The sequence below is a fragment of the Anabrus simplex genome, chromosome 1 (genome assembly GCF_040414725.1).
Source record: "Anabrus simplex isolate iqAnaSimp1 chromosome 1, ASM4041472v1, whole genome shotgun sequence".
In the NCBI taxonomy this organism is placed as follows: Eukaryota; Metazoa; Arthropoda; class Insecta; order Orthoptera; family Tettigoniidae; genus Anabrus; species Anabrus simplex.
The window spans coordinates 1,740,560,036-1,740,577,821 of record NC_090265.1 but is presented as its reverse complement, the minus strand read 5'-3'; the positions used below and the strand labels follow the sequence as shown (position 1 = coordinate 1,740,577,821).

Genomic DNA, 17,786 nt, shown 5'->3' with positions numbered 1-17,786 from the left:
CCAACTGACCAGGAGGAATACCTGAGCCTAGCCCGGGAAGTACGAAATCGATTGCTGGAAAGGAAGATTGAAAAATGGGAGGAAACGTGCTGTAAAATAATAGAAAACGAGTCAGATCGGGAATTTTGGTGGATTCTCGCAGAAAACGAGTCAGATCGCGAATTTTGGCGGATTATATATCTAAAACAATAAGCATTCAATTATAAATTTCAGTATAATACCATAGCGAAGCACGGGTATCTTGCTAGTATTATATATGTGTGTGTATTGTTGTTGTTGTTGTTGCTTGTTTAAAGGGGCATAAAATATACGTCATTGGCCCTTTATGAGGGTTGTAAATAAGAGTGGTAACACAGATATTACCAAGAGTTTATTGTGGTCATCAGCAAAATTTCATTAGATCCCTTCAATATAATCACTGGCAAATTTCTGGACCTCCTACCAACTGTGTGGCAACCGTGAGCATTGTGGTCTCAGTTGATCGCAATGATGAAGCAGCCTACTATTTGGACCACTTATGGAATACCAGGAAATGTGATGCCTCAGAGAGGTTCTTTCAACCAACACTACAAATCAAAATCACAAGGATTCATGTTAGGGCAACATAAAGAATATTCCAATGCCACCTGCACAATATGGGAGTCACTACTCCTGCCACATGGCAACATGCATTGTCATGCAAGATACAAAGTAGATTATTCCGCAAGAAATGAGGACTTTTCCATTGCACATCCGAATGCAAGTGGTGCTTAAGGAAACAGAGGTACTCGTAGTATGCTACATTTACAGTTCCACCTTGAGGTACAGCATGATGACTCATTACACCTTCAGCATCCTATGCCAGTATCAATAAATCCCTTACTGTACAGGGTTTTGTCGAAGTTTTTCTTCCAGGTTGTTTTACGTCGCACCGACACAGATAGGTCTTATGGTGATGATGGGACAGGAAAGGGCTAGGCCTGGGAAGGAAGCGGCTGTGGCCTCAATTAAGGTACAGCCTCAGCATTTGCTTGGTGTGAAAATGGGCAACCACGGAAAACCATTGTCAGGGCTGCCGACAGTGGGGTTCGAACTCACTATCTCCTGAATACTGGATACCACCCGCACTTAAGCGACTGCATGACGATCCTGGGTGCTGCCATTCATTTAATTGCCGCTTTTGATTGGGGTCATACACCTGTGACCATCAGTGGCCACAATATCCCACAGAAATGTGTCCCCTTCTTTACTAATAATAAAAAGAAGAATCCAAGCCCAAATTTCATAATTAGCACGAGTGGATCCTGAATACCTTAAGTAAAACTCGAATGCATCGGGCATAAAAGATCAAGATCCCAAGGATTGGCCTGACTTGTGATGTACAATTCTAACATCAGCACAGAAGTTAGGACAACACCCGAGGAGACGAAAACACAGATGGTGGAATACAGCCTATGATAAAGCAATTGAGGACAGAATCAAAGCCTGGAAAAATTGGAATGGACACCAGATGACTGAACGATGGGAGGCATTCTTTAGACTCAGAAATTGACAGCCAAGATAATTTGCAGGGAAAAGCGTGCATAAAAGCGTGCACATGACAGGAACAAACTCATAGACATAGAATAGGATTTCATCAAAACCAAATGTAGGAATTTCTACAAGACATTTTGTGAGAGTCTATCCAATTATCAGCCTCCAAGCATATGTATCGGTAGATCAGATGGCACACTAGAATCAAACACCAAAGAAAACTGCAACATCCTAGCAAATTACTTCCAAGACCTACTCAATTGTGACCCATCAAAGGAAATGTTCAACTTTGAAAAGCCCACACCAAACCCAGATTCACATCCATTGACACTGGAAGAAACAGCAGATATCATTCGATCTCTTAAAAATAACAAAGCATCGGGAGAAGATGCCATTACCCCAAAGATGTTGAAACTTGGAGGAGAAGATCCTACTAGAAGAATTCATGCAATCCTAAAAGAAACTGGAAAACAGAAGCAATCTCGCAGGACTGGAAGTGCGCGTTGATCATCCGTTGCATAAGAAAAGTGACAAAACAGATACGAATAATTACAGAGGTCTATCCCTACTACCTGTTGCTTATAAAGTTCTATTTAAAGCCCTCCTAAACTGACTAGAGAAACAAACAGATCATTTGATTCAGGAATATCAAGTGGGTTTTAGGAAAGGGCGTTCGTGTGCTGAACAGATATGGAACCTGAAAACGATTCTGAAGATCAGCAGAAGTAACAACACGATAGTCACCTTTGTGGACCTGAAGAAGGCGTATGATTCTGTGGACAGACAGACCTTGTTCAACATGCTAGAAGAACTTTGAGTGGATAAGAAGACCAGAGAACTGGTACATCAGACCTTCACAAACACAACACCTACGGTAAAATTCTTTGGGGAAATGTCTGACCCTTTTGAAGTACACACAGGTGTTCGTCAAGGAGATGGACTCTCTCCTCTCCTGTTTAATTTGGTTTTAGATAAAGTCATCAGAGAGTGGGAAAAGGATATCACAGGCATAACCATCAAGACTGGTGGGAACAAAATTAAAGTGAAATGCTTGGCTTTCGCAGATGACCTAGCTATCATCACTAAGAACAAGGAGGAAACTAGGCATGCTATCGAGACATTACAGAGAATAACATCACAGGCAGGCCTTCAGATATCATTCGAGAAAACCAAGTATATGCTCAGCAAAAGTGCAAGAAAAATCAAATTGAAACGCCATATGGAACAATTTCACAGTATGTTATATTAAATACCTGGGAGAAATAATTCTTCCTTCAGGATTAGACAGTTTGGCCGATTTCACTGAATTTTGTCGCAATAAGTTGTTTTTTGCTCTGTATATTGATGTAAATATTGTATATTTGTGCTAATTTTGTTTCCGTCTAGGCTCTCTTTTGTTTGTTTTTTTCATTTGCTCTTTCATTATGTTTTTTATCAATTTATATTATGTAAATTATTCAAACCCCCCTAAATTTTTTCACTGAAGATGGCTCAAGCGAGCCGAAACATGTTTGACTTTGTTTGCTCCATCTAATGACGGAATATATGATGTATTGAATAGGAGGATACTCTCATTTTTCGCCATTGTAAAGTGAAAACCGTCAATACGGAATGATTCTAATATCTTGTAACAGAAAGGGCCTCAAAACTTCAGAGGGCATTTAGACTGACATGGGATCAATACAATAAACGAGTAATGTCACGCAATGCTAAATTGAAACATTACAAAACAGTTATTCTACCGGAAACTCTATATGCATCAGAAAGCTTAACTTTAGGAGCTCATTCTAAAATTGCAGATATTGAAAAACAAGAACAAAAAATTCTTAGAAATATTTTTGGCCCCATAAAAGGAAATGGAAATGGAAATGGAAAAGGCAAACTACAGACCTCTATAGTTACACATTAGTTTCATCAGTACTGTACGAAGGACACATTTGAAATTTTTTGGACACATTTTTAGGATGGATAATAATAGACTCACAAAAAGGTTATTCAATGTAATAAATTCTCAAAAGAGGAGAACAAATTGGCTGAAGGAAATGAGAGAAGACCTGAATGAATTGAACATCGGGGAAAACATCATGAAAAATCTCAGTAAATAAACACACATTTGTGGTCAAAACTAGCAGCAGGACTGATACAAAGTGGTCAGAAGAACGGAAGAGGCAATACAGTGAGTTCATGAAGAGATTTTGGAAGAATAGGAAGGCGAAAGTCATTAAGCCAATGAACTAGTTCCAACGCGCTTTATGAATGGGCATAACTTAACGATAATAAAAATAAACACATCTTAAATGTGCAGGGGTCCATTTAAATACAATATATGGGAGGGAGGATAAAAAAAAAGGAAAATGAAAATCCACAGCCTGTTTGCAGTCATTCGACCAGATCAGGAATGAATGAATGAAGCTCCGATCTAGCGGCGAGGATAGGAATTGTGCCGGCTACCAAAGCCTGTTGCACTCCTCTGGGGCAATGATTAACGACTGATGGATGAAATGAAATGACATTGGAGATTTTTGCTGGAATTAAAGATGACAGAGAAAACTGGAGTACCCTGTGAGAAACCTGTTTCGGCTTCACTTTGTCCAGCACAAATCTCACATCATCAGTCAGTCACCAATGATCTGCATTTAGGGCAGTCCCTCTGGTGGCAGATTCCCTATCTGTTTTTTACCTAGTCTTTTCTGAAATAATTGCAAAGAATTTTGAAATTTATTGAACAGCTCCCTTGGTAAATTATTCCAATACTTAACTCCCCTTCCCCTTAAACAAATATTTGCCCCAATTTGTCCTCTTGAATTCCAACTTTATATTCATATTGTGATCTTTCCTACCTTTAAAGACATCACCCAAAATTATTCGTCTATGAATGTCATTCCATGCAATCTATCCACTGACAGCTCAGAACATACCATTTACTGGAGCAGCTCGTCTCCTTTCTCCCAAGTCTTCCTAGCCCGAAGTTTGCAACATTTTCATAACGATACTCTTTTATTGGAAATCACCCAGAAATAATCAAGCTGCTTTCCTTTGGATTTTTCCCAGTTGTTGAATCAAGTAATTCTAGTGAGGGTCCCCTACACTGAAACCATACTCTATTTGGGGTCTTCCAGAGATTTATATGTCCTCTCCTTTGCAACGTTACTACAACCCCTAAATACCCTGATAACCATGTGCAGAGATTTGCACTCTTTATTTACAATACCGGTACCATTTATGTGATTACCCCAATGAAGATCTTTCCTTATATTAACACCCCATCAACACAGTAATTAAACCTGAGAGGTCTTTTCCTATTAGTGAAACTCACAACCTGACTTTTAACCCTGTTTATCATCATACCATTGCCTGCCGTGCATCTCACAACATTATCAAGGGCTTTTTGTAGTTTCTCACTTGGAGTAACTGGGATTTGAACAAGGGAACCCAGTGGTGAGAGGCCGGCGCATTGCCACCTGATTCAGGTATGGTTACGGGATGGATATGAATAGTAAAAATAATAATAAAAACAGTAAAATGTTTTTGCAAATGGATGTTTTATTATTTTATTATCTTTTAGTATGTATTTATGAGTACAAGCGCCTCATGGGGGAGGGGGATATATCCCCCTTATCCCCATCCACCCCTTACCTGCACCACTGCTGGTACCATTTGGATAGATTTACAACTTCTTTAAAAAGATTAGACAGCTGATAGGGTATCTGCCACCTGGCCGACAGCCCTAAATGTAGATCAGTGGTGATTTTCTGGAGGTATTGCATCGCTGCTGCTGGCATTTTACTCCTCTTTGTCCACTGCGTTAATGTCCAGGACTCAAGTGTCAGTATGTAGGTGAATCTACAGCTGGCAAATTTCTTCATCTTGAGATATTCCTTTTACCAAGAAGGTGCTGTTTGCTGAATTGAATTCCCATGCTCCAGATCTTAAAAGTCCTTATTCCCACAATGCTACCAGCCATGGTTTAGTACATGAAAGTTCATATTTTGCCTTTCTCTAGTTATTACTAATCTCTAACTTTACAATATATTTTGAATGCTTGTTGACAAAAGTCTTACCTCACGCATTGGATCCACATAGTTCTGGACATATAATAGAGCTGCCCACCAGTTATCCCGACAGAAGTTACTCTGATCTCTGGATAATGTCTCCCAGAGAGGACCCGAGCCGCTGTATCTCAGCAGAGTGGACGCCAAGAGCATCATCATGGCCAGTGGAGGTGTCAGACTGTGGAATGGAAACCAGACCCACTTGTTATCCAGCTGTGTCTATAGATATCGACTCCAAAATTATTAAAGACTGGCTGCTGTACCAATTGTTGATGGGACAGTCACTTAGCGTGTGCATGATTACATCAAAGTAGATAAATTTCATGTTCCCTATTGATGATACATAACTGTGGTATGGGGTTAGATCCACTAATCAGTGCACAAAACATGTTTCAAGGTTTCATTTCTATTGGTAGGTATGTTGGATAACGTACCTATCTCCAAACCTAAAATCAGGATAAGGATGCGGGTGCTGCATAATTTTGGAAAAATGACAACCCAAAAACTGAATTAATATGGAATTCAAATTTCTTCCTGCCAACCTGAAATTACAGTCCAATTACTTCAAGTCTGATTGCTGTGTTAATTCAAATATAGTAAATACAGTCAGCGATTAGAAAACTTCACCCTTTCTGTTTGATCAGTGTCTGACAAATCTTCCCTATCAGTCACTACTGATCTGCATTTAGGGCAGTCGTCCAGGTGTCAGATTCCTTATCTGTTGTTTTCCTAGCCTTTTCTTAAATGATTGCAAAGAATTTGGAAATTTATTGAACATCTCCCCTTCCTGTGAATGAATATTTGCCCCAATTTGTCTTCATGAACTCCAATCTTTCCTACTTTCAAAAACACCACTCAAACTTACTCATCTATTAATGTCATCCTATGCCATTTCTCCACTGACAGCTCAGAACACACCACTTAGTCAAGCAGCTTGTCTCCTTTCTCCCAAGCCTTTTCAGCCCAAACTTTGCAACATTTTTGTAATGCTACTCTTTTATCGGATATCACCCAGAACAAATTGAGCAGCTTTGTTCCCTAGTTTTCAGGCCTTCCTCTCTAACCTTACACAGATAGCAAAATTCCAATATCAGAAACCAAGTATCAGGTTAATATTAAAATAGTACAGATATATGTAAAAAAAGAAACTTTAAAATGTTGTCAGGATGTCTTCACTAAGTTAGTTATTGGCTTTTGGACTTGAACTTCTGCATGACCACTGATATTTGGAATTAACAAATTTGACCTTTTTTGGTCCTATATTGGTCCGTATTGACGGAGACAATCACTTAACACAATGGGTTATTAATGGGTCTGCCCTGCCAATATTTATTGTTTTCACTAAACCATAGCTAATCTACATTATTTATTCATTAATCATACATGTTTCGAGAAATGTGTACCATTCTCTTCAGCAGCAATAACAAAAGAACCTGTAAAACATTCTTACTTTCTAGGACCCAAGACAAAAATTACTATTAGTGAACTTGTGTCATTATCTAAAATTTAATGCTAAAATACATTCTTCTTAATGATGATATTTTCAGGATATAATTCCCTAAATTCTTGAAATTAATATTCAAAAAACACATTTAAAAGTTTATGTAATGAAGCACTGATATGACGATGATGATCATCATCATCATCATCATTTTCCAGTGTTTCCCGGGTGTGATGCTTGCCACTTCTTCCTGTCAAAGTATAGTTTCTGTTCCTCTATGTCTTCCCACTTGGCATTCCTCTTGCTGAACTCTGATTTCACTATGTCTATCCATCTATTCCTTGGCCTCCCAACTGGCCTCTCCCCTTTCACTCCTATGTCAAAGTTATTCCTTGCTGTTCTTGTTCTGTCCATCCTTTTAACATGTCCAAATCATTGTAGCCTGTGTCTTCCTAAAATCTTGGTAACAGCCTCCTTCCTGTTTGCTTCATTTCTAATCTTGTCCTTCCTGGCCTTTTGATTCATTGTTTCGATGAATTTCATGTCCCATTAATAGAATCAATAACAATGTAAAGTTTTAATGCAGAACAAAAAATATGATGTATTGAAAAGGTGGTCATTTCAAATAAAAGTTTGAAGTAAATAACACACTGCAGAGTTGAACATTTCATCTCCTTATTCCCAAATCTTCCCAGCCCAAAGTTTTCAACATTTTATGCTTTCGCCGAAGACACTCTGCAATTTATTTTCTAAAAGAAACTGCAAGAAAGTCGTAGCCCCAGAAACAGTCCGAAAATCATTTCTCATGTATAATATATCACATTCAGTTCTCAGTTTTAGTTTATCGAGAAATGGGCAGAATCCACGTGCTTTATACAAAAGTGAGTGGGAAAACTGCTTTTCAAAGCTGCTGAAATTCTCAGCTTGAAACAGTTTTGCTGCAAGAAGATGGTTTGTGAATTGAAACCCTTCCTTTGCTTGAAGAATGACCGTGTCACAAATCTCTTTTGCCGAAACTCATTTAGAGGTACGCAGCAGCCCTTATGATACCTTCACTGACGGGGGCAGTGTGTCATATTCATCAGCAATGTGGTCAATTTTATTTTCCGAAACCATTTTCATAGCAGCCTCAAAACCTGAAAGTGCGCCTTTGACTTCCAACAGATCTGAATTTCGCTTTTGCAGCTGACTGTATAAAATGTTCACATGAGACATTATCAGATGTAAAACAACCAACCAGAACTGAAATAACGGGTTCTCCAATTTTAAACGCAAACCTCTTGCTTGCAATATGGGGTTAGGCTGTTGAGAGGTAGTTTCCATTTGATCCAGGCATTCGATGAGGGCATCTCTGTTCTCGTAAACTACTTTAATGGTCCTTGATTTAAAATTCCACCTTGTGTTTGAAGCATGAGGTACTCTTCTACCAACAACTTTGTTCAATACACCTGATCACTGTGGGGAGTTATGAAACAAGCTGGGGATTTCACTTAAATCTGCAAAAAATACACGGACATTCGTATTCTGGCTTGTCACTTGTACCATGACTAAGTTCAAAGAATGGGCATAACAGTGAACATAATGTGCATGCTTAAAAATCTTCCCTGATAAGAACTTGCACTCCTGAATGACGTCCACTCATTACATTTGCCTCATCATAACTTTGTGAAATTAACTTATTTGGGTTATCCACAACTTCACTCAAAGAAGATTTTCACTTGTTTTGTCATGCCCGCACAATGCCAACACAAACACACCACAGAACTTTACACAGTTGATAATTTTTGACAGCATATACGTTTTTCCGTACTTGATCATTGTGTCTTTCCACAGACTGCCTGTAAGCATAGTCAAATTGCTGCCGGATATCGTGTCTTCCCAGAAGATTGAATTCTAACTGGGCAACCATATGAGATTTAGAACTTTCATGTTTCTTTACTTTTTGGGACAAATGTCCTAAATCTACCACTCCGACTTTAGTCCAAATCCCTTCGCTTTCAACACTCAAAAAACATAAACAAGGAAAACAAAACAACCTGTCAGTAATTTTACACCCACAGATCCACTCTGTTCTTTTGTATATATCCATTCTGAATTTACGCATGATTTCTTTACTTTTACTTTTAGTCTGCCTTGTTATATCATGATCAGGCATAGTGTGTCCGGCATTCTTAATCTCAAGTTTTCATTCAAGAGAGAGAGAAGAAAAGTTTGTTTTCTTAAGTATCTGGACACTGTTCAAACTCATTATGTAGCTTTTCCAGGCACAAAGATTGTGGACACAATTACAATGCACAAAAATACACACATAGACAAAAGATTTTAGCTTCTTTATGTCCTAAAAATTAAGTTTCTGAATGACACAACAGTGCAGGAAAACACTCACGCTTGCACGGCCTACAATAATATTACAAATTACTGTAAATTTTTGTAAACATTAACATCACACTTGAAAAACATGAGTTAACTTTAGGGATGTATGTTCGCACTGTTCACAGTATTAGTAACTTAATTATAAGAACTCGTTTGGACTAGACAATTAGTGTTCTCATTGGTATTACCTTCCCGCTACTCTTTGCCACAATGACTTTCAAGTTAAGTTTCTCTCCAAGAAGTAATTATTCCAAAGAAGGCAAATGAATAGATGTTTAGTAAGTATTGATACATTTGGCACAAGATATCAATTGGAATTTGGCAGTTTAATGTGACTTTTGGTAGTAATGATGATTTTCAACACTAGCACTAATTATGTGCACTATTCTCTGCTACCTAGTTAAATTCCTGGGCAACTGATGGCAGGCACATACTATTATAGTTTTCTAACCCCAACAACACAACTTGCAAGAGACTTAAGAAAGTGGCATATTGCCCATGCATAAAGCACAGATATCCATTTTTGCGATATCTTTGGTCTCTCTTCGTGCTGGTCGACGTGTCCCCCCTGCCCCGCACCTCACCATTCCCCTCACCTACGTACAGACGGAGAGATCGCCTTGCAAGAGGGTTCATTCCAGACGAGTATCCAGCCACAGACCTTGCACAGCTTATATGAACTGAAAGCCAGTACGAGTATACTGCGGATAGATGGACATAGTGAGCTTTGAAATTGACAAGCGAATTGTGAAAATTGAGTAGTTGAGTACAATTTGATATAAACTGGAGGTTCATTGCTCCATTGCCCTATACCAGAAACTGTCACTGCCATTACGTCATTCTTCGGTGATGCCATCAACTTTCGCAGAACTGTACTTGTAGCTTCTTCTTTTATTATTATTTATATGCAAATAAGCCCATTTAAGACTATGCAAAGTACTTAGAGGCGTGCATTTGTCTTCCTTTGTGTCCATGTTTCTTTCATTCTTTTACTATGGGCTTCCTTTCTCTCTTCAGACCAGGTTGTTCCAGTCTTCTTCTTTGGTCTTTCCGCTTATTGAACTTGTTATTTTTGAATTCTGGATCTGAAGATTACCCTGTTTTGGACGTCTGCTGATGTAATTCCTGCCTGTTTCAGTTCACTTTTGATTTCACCAACCCATTTCATTGTGTCTTCTATTTTCATAGAATTCAACTATTTGTTCAGTAAGTCTGTCTGGATGCATTCTTTTAATATGTCCATAGAATATTATTATTATTATTATTATTATTATTATTATTATTATTATTATTATTATTATTATTATATATAATTCGCTGCGGCCATCAAGGACCATGTTAAGTCTTGTTGCATTTGACACTGAACTTGGCCTTCTTTAGAGCCCAAATTTCCCTCATTCTTTGTGAGTGGGCCTGCTTACGCTCCTCTGTCCAAGGGGCACCGCGTCTTCTCTTCGGTTGCTCGTCTCGGTTTAGCCCGTTCATCAATATTTTCTTGCGGAAGAGATCTCTGTTAAGGGCGTCTTCAGCTGAGATATGTAGCATTTGCAGGTCTTCTTTGGTATTTCTAAACCAGGCAATTGTGGTTTTGGGGTTTGAATCAAAGAAATGAAAGATTTCTTTAGATAACTTTCTTCCATCCATTCTTTTCACATGACCGTAAAATCGTGCCCGTCTTTTTCTGATTGTGTCGGTAATTTTCTCTATTTTGCTGTAGACTTCCTTGTTGGATCTCTTTTGATGGATTCCATTTCTGTACTTCGATCCCAAGATTCCTCTCACAATTTTGCATTCTCTTTTCTCCAGTTCTTCAAGGAGTCCTTTGTTGGCATTTAGAGACAGGGTTTCGGCTGCATATAGAACTACTGGCTTCAGAACTGTTTCATAGTGACGTATCTTGGTGTTTTGGGAAAGGCATTTTTTGTTGTAGATTGTGCGGGATGTTTGGTAGGCTATTTCCATGCTTAAAGTAAATACAAAATTTTAATATTCCACCTTCTCAATACTAAAAAATCATGTGATGTTTTTACAAAAACATTACAATGACATTAAAAGGGTACTAGTTTCGGTCCACTGTGGACCATCATCAGCCTAGCCAAATTACAACAGTAAAAGACATAGTGATAAAAATAGTATGGAGAAATGAGAGGATCTAAAAGGATGGGATGGTGGTGGAATGACAGATAAAAGCCGTATTTGCAAATAATGATAAAAGTAACAGAAGTGTTCACAATGACAAGTAAAATCTTGTGAAGTCACGTAAAAACTCTTGATGAGATAGTCAGGTTGGCAGTTGCTCCTCTGTTGCACGATTGACATATATAACTACGTATATGCTTCTAGAAAGTTGTAGATGTGAGTTCCACTTTTGCGTAGAGGGAAGAATTGTCCAATGAGACTAGCACCAGATTAAAATTGACAAAGTTGAACCTGTTCTATGGTGGAATTAAAGGCTTTCTGTGTTGAACAGAAGTCTCAGTTCAATCGGGACCCCAATGAACCTGGGGAAAGAAGATAGTATTAACGCGGTAATCGGATAGAGAACAAGCGAGGCACCGGAAAATATAAACGATGACTCACCTTGCGCTGCGTGGAACAAACTTGCTGGATTGAATGCAACTTACGGAGTGAGCGTGGCGCGGAGTAGATCAGCAGAAAAGGGGTAGGTGAATACGGAGGAGAGGAATGACGTAAGTAGTGGAGGGTGGGAGGGATGGGAAGGTTCAAGGCGGGGTGGACGGGAGAGGAAGTGAAGGTGTTTGTACTGTCGGGGGACCCTTGATTGACTTAAAGAAAGAATTTTGAACGACCGATTTGTTTTTTCTGTAATAAGTAATGAAAAGGTCAAATAAAATATTGGGTTTCTCAGTTATTTCGTTAAGGTTATAGTTGGCATTAAAGTATTGATCTAAATGAATGTAAAAGTTCTCTATTATATTGAGTAGAGGTCCTTTCTTAGCTAATTTGAGAATGTCCATGTCTGTTTCAATATTCGTGAATTTGTGGTTATAGTCGACCATATGTTGGCCGATAGCTGAAAATTTGTTGTATCTGACTGCATTGAAATGTTCTAAACATCCAATGTTGAAGCTCCGGCCGGTTTGCCCCACATAAGAAATATTAGAGCATGTATTACATTTAATCTTGTAGACGCCTGATTTTGTGTACCTATTTATTTTATTAACACGTGATGTGTTATGTAAGATTTGTGTGTTGTTGTTGTTGGTTTTAAAGGCTATTTTCATACCTTTTTTCTTTAAAACGTTGGTGATCTTGTGAATTCCATTGACGTAAGTGAAGATGGAAAAAGAGACATGTTTAGGTGGTTCTTTTTTAAGTGTGGTTTTGGGGCGAAATTTATGTTTGTTAATGATGTTTTCTATGAAATGGCTATTGAAGCCATTGAATCTGGCGATGTAGCGGATAGTATTCAATTCGGTATGAAGATCATTTTTATTCATAGGAACGTTGAATGCTCTATGCACAAGACTGTTATATGTTGCTTTTTTGTGGGGGAGGGGGTGAGCTGAATCTTGTCGGATTGTGACGGCCGATTGGGTGGGCTTTCTGTAGATCTTGTAGGTTAAAGATTCCTGTTGTCTAGTGATTGTAATATCCAGAAAATTGATTTTTTGATCTACTTCTGACTCCAATGTGAATTTAATATGCGGATCGATGTTATTAAGTGTTTGGAGTGTGGTGTGAGCATCTTCCAAGTTCTCGTTGATAACTACTAGGACATCGTCGACGTACCTAGCCCAAAGGAGAATATTGTCGAATTTATTGTCGATTTTAGTGTTCTCGAGAAAGTCCAGATAGATTTCTGCGAGAATGCCTGATGCAGGTGAACCCATTGCCAGACCGTTTTGTTGATAGATGGTATCATTAAACGTAAAAAAGTTGTTATTTACGACTAATTTCAACAATGTAATGAAATCTTGAATTTCCAATTTACTCAAATGACTGTTTTTGTATAAGTTACTTTTGATGATGGGAATTAATTTAGAAATTGGAATGCTTGGGTACATGTTTACAATATCAAAGGAGTGAAGTGAGTAATGAGGTTGCATGTTAAATTTATTAAGTTTGTCTATTAATTCAAAGGTATTTCTAACTGATTTATTGGATGAAAAACGGTAATTTTTGCTTAGGAACCCAATCGGCCGTCACAATCCGACAAGATTCAGCTCACCCCCTCCCCCACAAAAAAGCAACATATAACAGTCTTGTACATAGAGCATTCAACGTTCCTATGAATAAAAATGATCTTCATACCGAATTGAATACTATCCGCTACATCGCCAGATTCAATGGCTTCAATAGCCATTTCATAGAAAACATCATTAACAAACATAAATTTCGCCCCAAAACCACACTTAAAAAAGAACCACCTAAACATGACTCTTTTTCCATCTTCACTTACGTCAATGGAATTCACAAGATCACCAACGTTTTAAAGAAAAAAGGTATGAAAATAGCCTTTAAAACCAACAACAACAACACACAAATCTTACATAACACATCACGTGTTAATAAAATAAATAGGTACACAAAATCAGGCGTCTACAAGATTAAATGTAACACATGCTCTAATATTTCTTATGTGGGGCAAACCGGCCGGAGCTTCAACATTGGATATTTAGAACATTTCAATGCAGTCAGATACAACAAATTTTCAGCTATCGGCCAACATATGGTCGACTATAACCACAAATTCACGAATATTGAAACAGACATGGACATTCTCAAAATAGCTAAGAAAGGACCTCTACTCAATATAATAGAGAACTTTTACATTCATTTAGATCAATACTTTAATGCCAACTATAACCTTAACGAAATAACTGAGAAACCCAATATTTTATTTGACCTTTTCATTACTTATTACAGAAAAAACAAATCGGTCGTTCAAAATTCTTTCTTTAAGTCAATCAAGGGTCCCCCGACAGTACAAACACCTTCACTTCCTCTCCCGTCCACCCCGCCTTGAACCTTCCCATCCCTCCCACCCTCCACTACTTACGTCATTCCTCTCCTCCGTATTCACCTACCCCTTTTCTGCTGATCTACTCCGCGCCACGCTCACTCCGTAAGTTGCATTCAATCCAGCAAGTTTGTTCCACGCAGCGCAAGGTGAGTCATCGTTTATATTTTCCGGTGCCTCGCTTGTTCTCTATCCGATTACCGCGTTAATACTATCTTCTTTCCCCAGGTTCATTGGGGTCCCGATTGAACTGAGACTTCTGTTCAACACAGAAAGCCTTTAATTCCACCATAGAACAGGTTCAACTTTGTCAATTTTAATCTGGTGCTAGTCTCATTGGACAATCTTCCCTCTACGCAAAAGTGGAACTCACATCTACAACTTTCTAGAAGCATATACGTAGTTATATATGTCAATCGTGCAACAGAGGAGCAACTGCCAACCTGACTATCTCATCAAGAGTTTTTACGTGACTTCACAAGATTTTACTTGTCATTGTGAACACTTCTGTTACTTTTATCATTATTTGCAAATACGGCTTTTATCTGTCATTCCACCACCATCCCATCCTTTTAGATCCTCTCATTTCTCCATACTATTTTTATCACTATGTCTTTTACTGTTGTAATTTGGCTAGGCTGATGATGGTCCACAGTGGACCGAAACTAGTACCCTTTTAATGTCATTGTAATGTTTTTGTAAAAACATCACATGATTTTTTAGTATTGAGAAGGTGGAATATTAAAATTTTGTATTTACTTTAAGCATAGTCTCAACTCAATACGGAACCTAACTTTCTTCTTCTTCTTCTTCTTCTTCTTCTTCTTCTTCTTCTTCTTCTTCTTTTCTAGCCTATTTCAATCCACTGCTGGATATAGGTCTCTTCCATGTGCTTCCATCGTCTTCGGTCTTGAGCCACTTGGAACCAGCGTGTTCCAGCCAACAGCTTTATGTCGTCGAGCCATCTCTTCAGGGGTCTTCCAATGCCTCTCTTGTGTCCCCATGGTCTCCAGTGAACAATCCTAAAGGTCCACCTGTTGTAGTCTTGTCGAGCTACGTGTCCTACCCATTGCCATTTTAGTTTTGCTACTATCTCTAGGATGTCTGTTATATTAGTTCTTCTCCTGATGTCCTCTGAACGGATCTTATCCCTAAGGCTGATCCCTAGCATGTCGCTCCATGGCTCGTTGTGTTCGCTGAAGCTTGCGAGCACTTTCCTTCGTCAGAGTCATCGTTTCCAGACCGTAAGTTGTAACTGGCAGCACGCACGTATTATAAACCTTGGTCTTCAGGTTAATTGGAACATCCTTGTTAGTGAGGATTAATCTTAATTTTCGGAATGCAGTCCAACTCATACCTATTCTGCGAGGAATTTCTGCACGTTGGTTGTCTTTTCCAAGTTTTATCTTGTGTCCAAGATAGATGTACTCATCGACAGCTTCTATATATTGGTTTCCCGTTTTAAGTGGTCGACTCTCTGGGCTTAGTATTTTCGTTTTATTAATGTTCATTTCCAAACCAATCTTAGCAGAAGCAGTTTTTAATTCTTGGATCATGCTTTCTAGCTCATCTAGATTTTCACTTATGAGCACAATGTCATCGGCAAAACGCAGGTGGTTCAAATATACCCCGTTGATTTTTATTCCTTTATTATCCCAATGAAGGGTTTTGAATACATCTTCCAAGGCAAGGGTAAACAGCTTTGGAGAGATTGTGTCACCTTGTCGAACTCCTTTGCCAACTGGGATTTTATTGGTGATGAGGTCTTCGTCCACTCTGACTACCATTGTTGCTTGATCATAAATGTTTTCCAGAAGCTTTATATACCTTGAGTTTATCATGGCATTTTTAAGTGCCTTCATGATTGCCCAGATCTCCACTGAGTCAAAAGCTTTTTTATAATCAATGAAGGCCAGATGAATCTTGATGTTGTACTCAGTGGTTTTCTCCAGAAGAAGACGAATAGTCTGGATGTGTTCAACAGTTGAGAAGCCTTTACGAAATCCCGCTTGCTCGTCAGGTTGATAAAAATCCAGTTCTCTTGTGAGGCGGTTGGTTACAATTTTAGTCAGGAGCTTTTAAAGGTGTGATAACAAACTCACAGGACGATAGTTCTCTAAATTTTCCTTATCACCTTTATTACTTTTAAGGCTATTTCCAGTTTGCGTACTCGCTCCTGAAGTGCTTCTTTGTCCAGTCCATTTTTCATGATGATCTCACCCAGGTATTTGAATTTGTCTACTCGGGTGATGTCCCCGTATTTTGTATGGAGTTTTGGTGGAGCCTCTTTGATGTTAGTCATTACTTCTGTTTTCTCAAACGATATCTGCAAACCCGTTTGTTTGGCAATTTCCTTTAAAATTTCAACTTGAGCTCTAGCGGTTTCTATGTCGGTTGAGAGAACAGCAATATCATCGGCAAATGCTAAGCAGTTTGTTGCGATCCCCTTGGATTTCGTTCCTATTCTCCATGGACTGTAGTTGGTTTCCTGTAATCTCGCCCGCCAGGTTCTGATGATCTTTTCAAGAACACAGTTGAAGAGTATCGGGGATAGCCCATCACCTTGTCGGACTCTTGTTTTGATGTCAAAGGAATGCGAGAGACATCTGTGGAACTTCACCTTGGATTTTGTATCGGTCAGAGTGGCTCTAATTAATGCCAGCAGTTTCAAATCAACTCCAAATTAATTTAAGATGTTTAGCAGGACTTCCCAGTCAATGGAGTCGTACGCTTTCTTAAAGTCCACAAAGACAGACACATACTGCTTGGACCTTAGTGTACAATATCTGATGATCGTTTTGAGATTTTGGATCTGTTCAGCTGTTGAGCGACCTTTTCTGAACCCTCCTTGGTATTCGCCTATTTGATGTTCGACTTGTGCTTCCAAACGCTCCAGGATGGCAAGTGATAGAATTTTGTAAGTCACGGGTAGCAAAGATATTCCTCTGTAGTTGTTGATGTTCTTCATGCTGCCTTTTTTGTGTAATGGATGGATCAAAGCTATTTTCCAATCTTCGGGTAGGGTCTCCTTGTTCCAAATATCTTCTATTTGCTTTTGCAAGATATCAAGTGATTCTTCTGGGGCATATTTCCATAGTTCTGCTACTACTGAGTCTTCCCCCGGCGCTTTGTTATTTTTGAGACGGGCAATGTGACGCTTGATTTCATCTCTGTCGGGTGGTCTGGAATCTGGGTACCTGAGTAAGGGTTCCTTGGTCTCAATGGCGCTTTGCGGTTTAGAGCAATTAAGTAAATTCTTGAAGTAATCTGCCAGAATGCTGCAATTTTCTTCATTTGACGTCGCCAGTGTGCCGTCCGTTCGCTCAAAGCATAGAGATGGTGGTTTATAGCCAGTGAGTTTGCATTTGAAGGCTCTGTAGTACTCTCTGCTTTCATTCTTCCTAAAGTTTTGTTCTATATTTTC

At 38.8% G+C, this 17,786-nt stretch overlaps 1 protein-coding gene across 1 annotated transcript in view; it reads right to left on the bottom strand.

Annotated features, from left to right (window-relative positions):
- LOC136864267 (nose resistant to fluoxetine protein 6) overlaps positions 1 to 17,786 on the bottom strand; it is a 165,828-nt gene that overhangs the window by 75,572 nt on the left and 72,470 nt on the right. Inside the window, exon 7 of the mRNA XM_068226691.1 lies at positions 5,574 to 5,742. Within this exon, the coding sequence (XP_068082792.1) occupies positions 5,574 to 5,742 (169 nt within the window). The remainder of the gene's footprint in view (positions 1 to 5,573; positions 5,743 to 17,786) is intronic.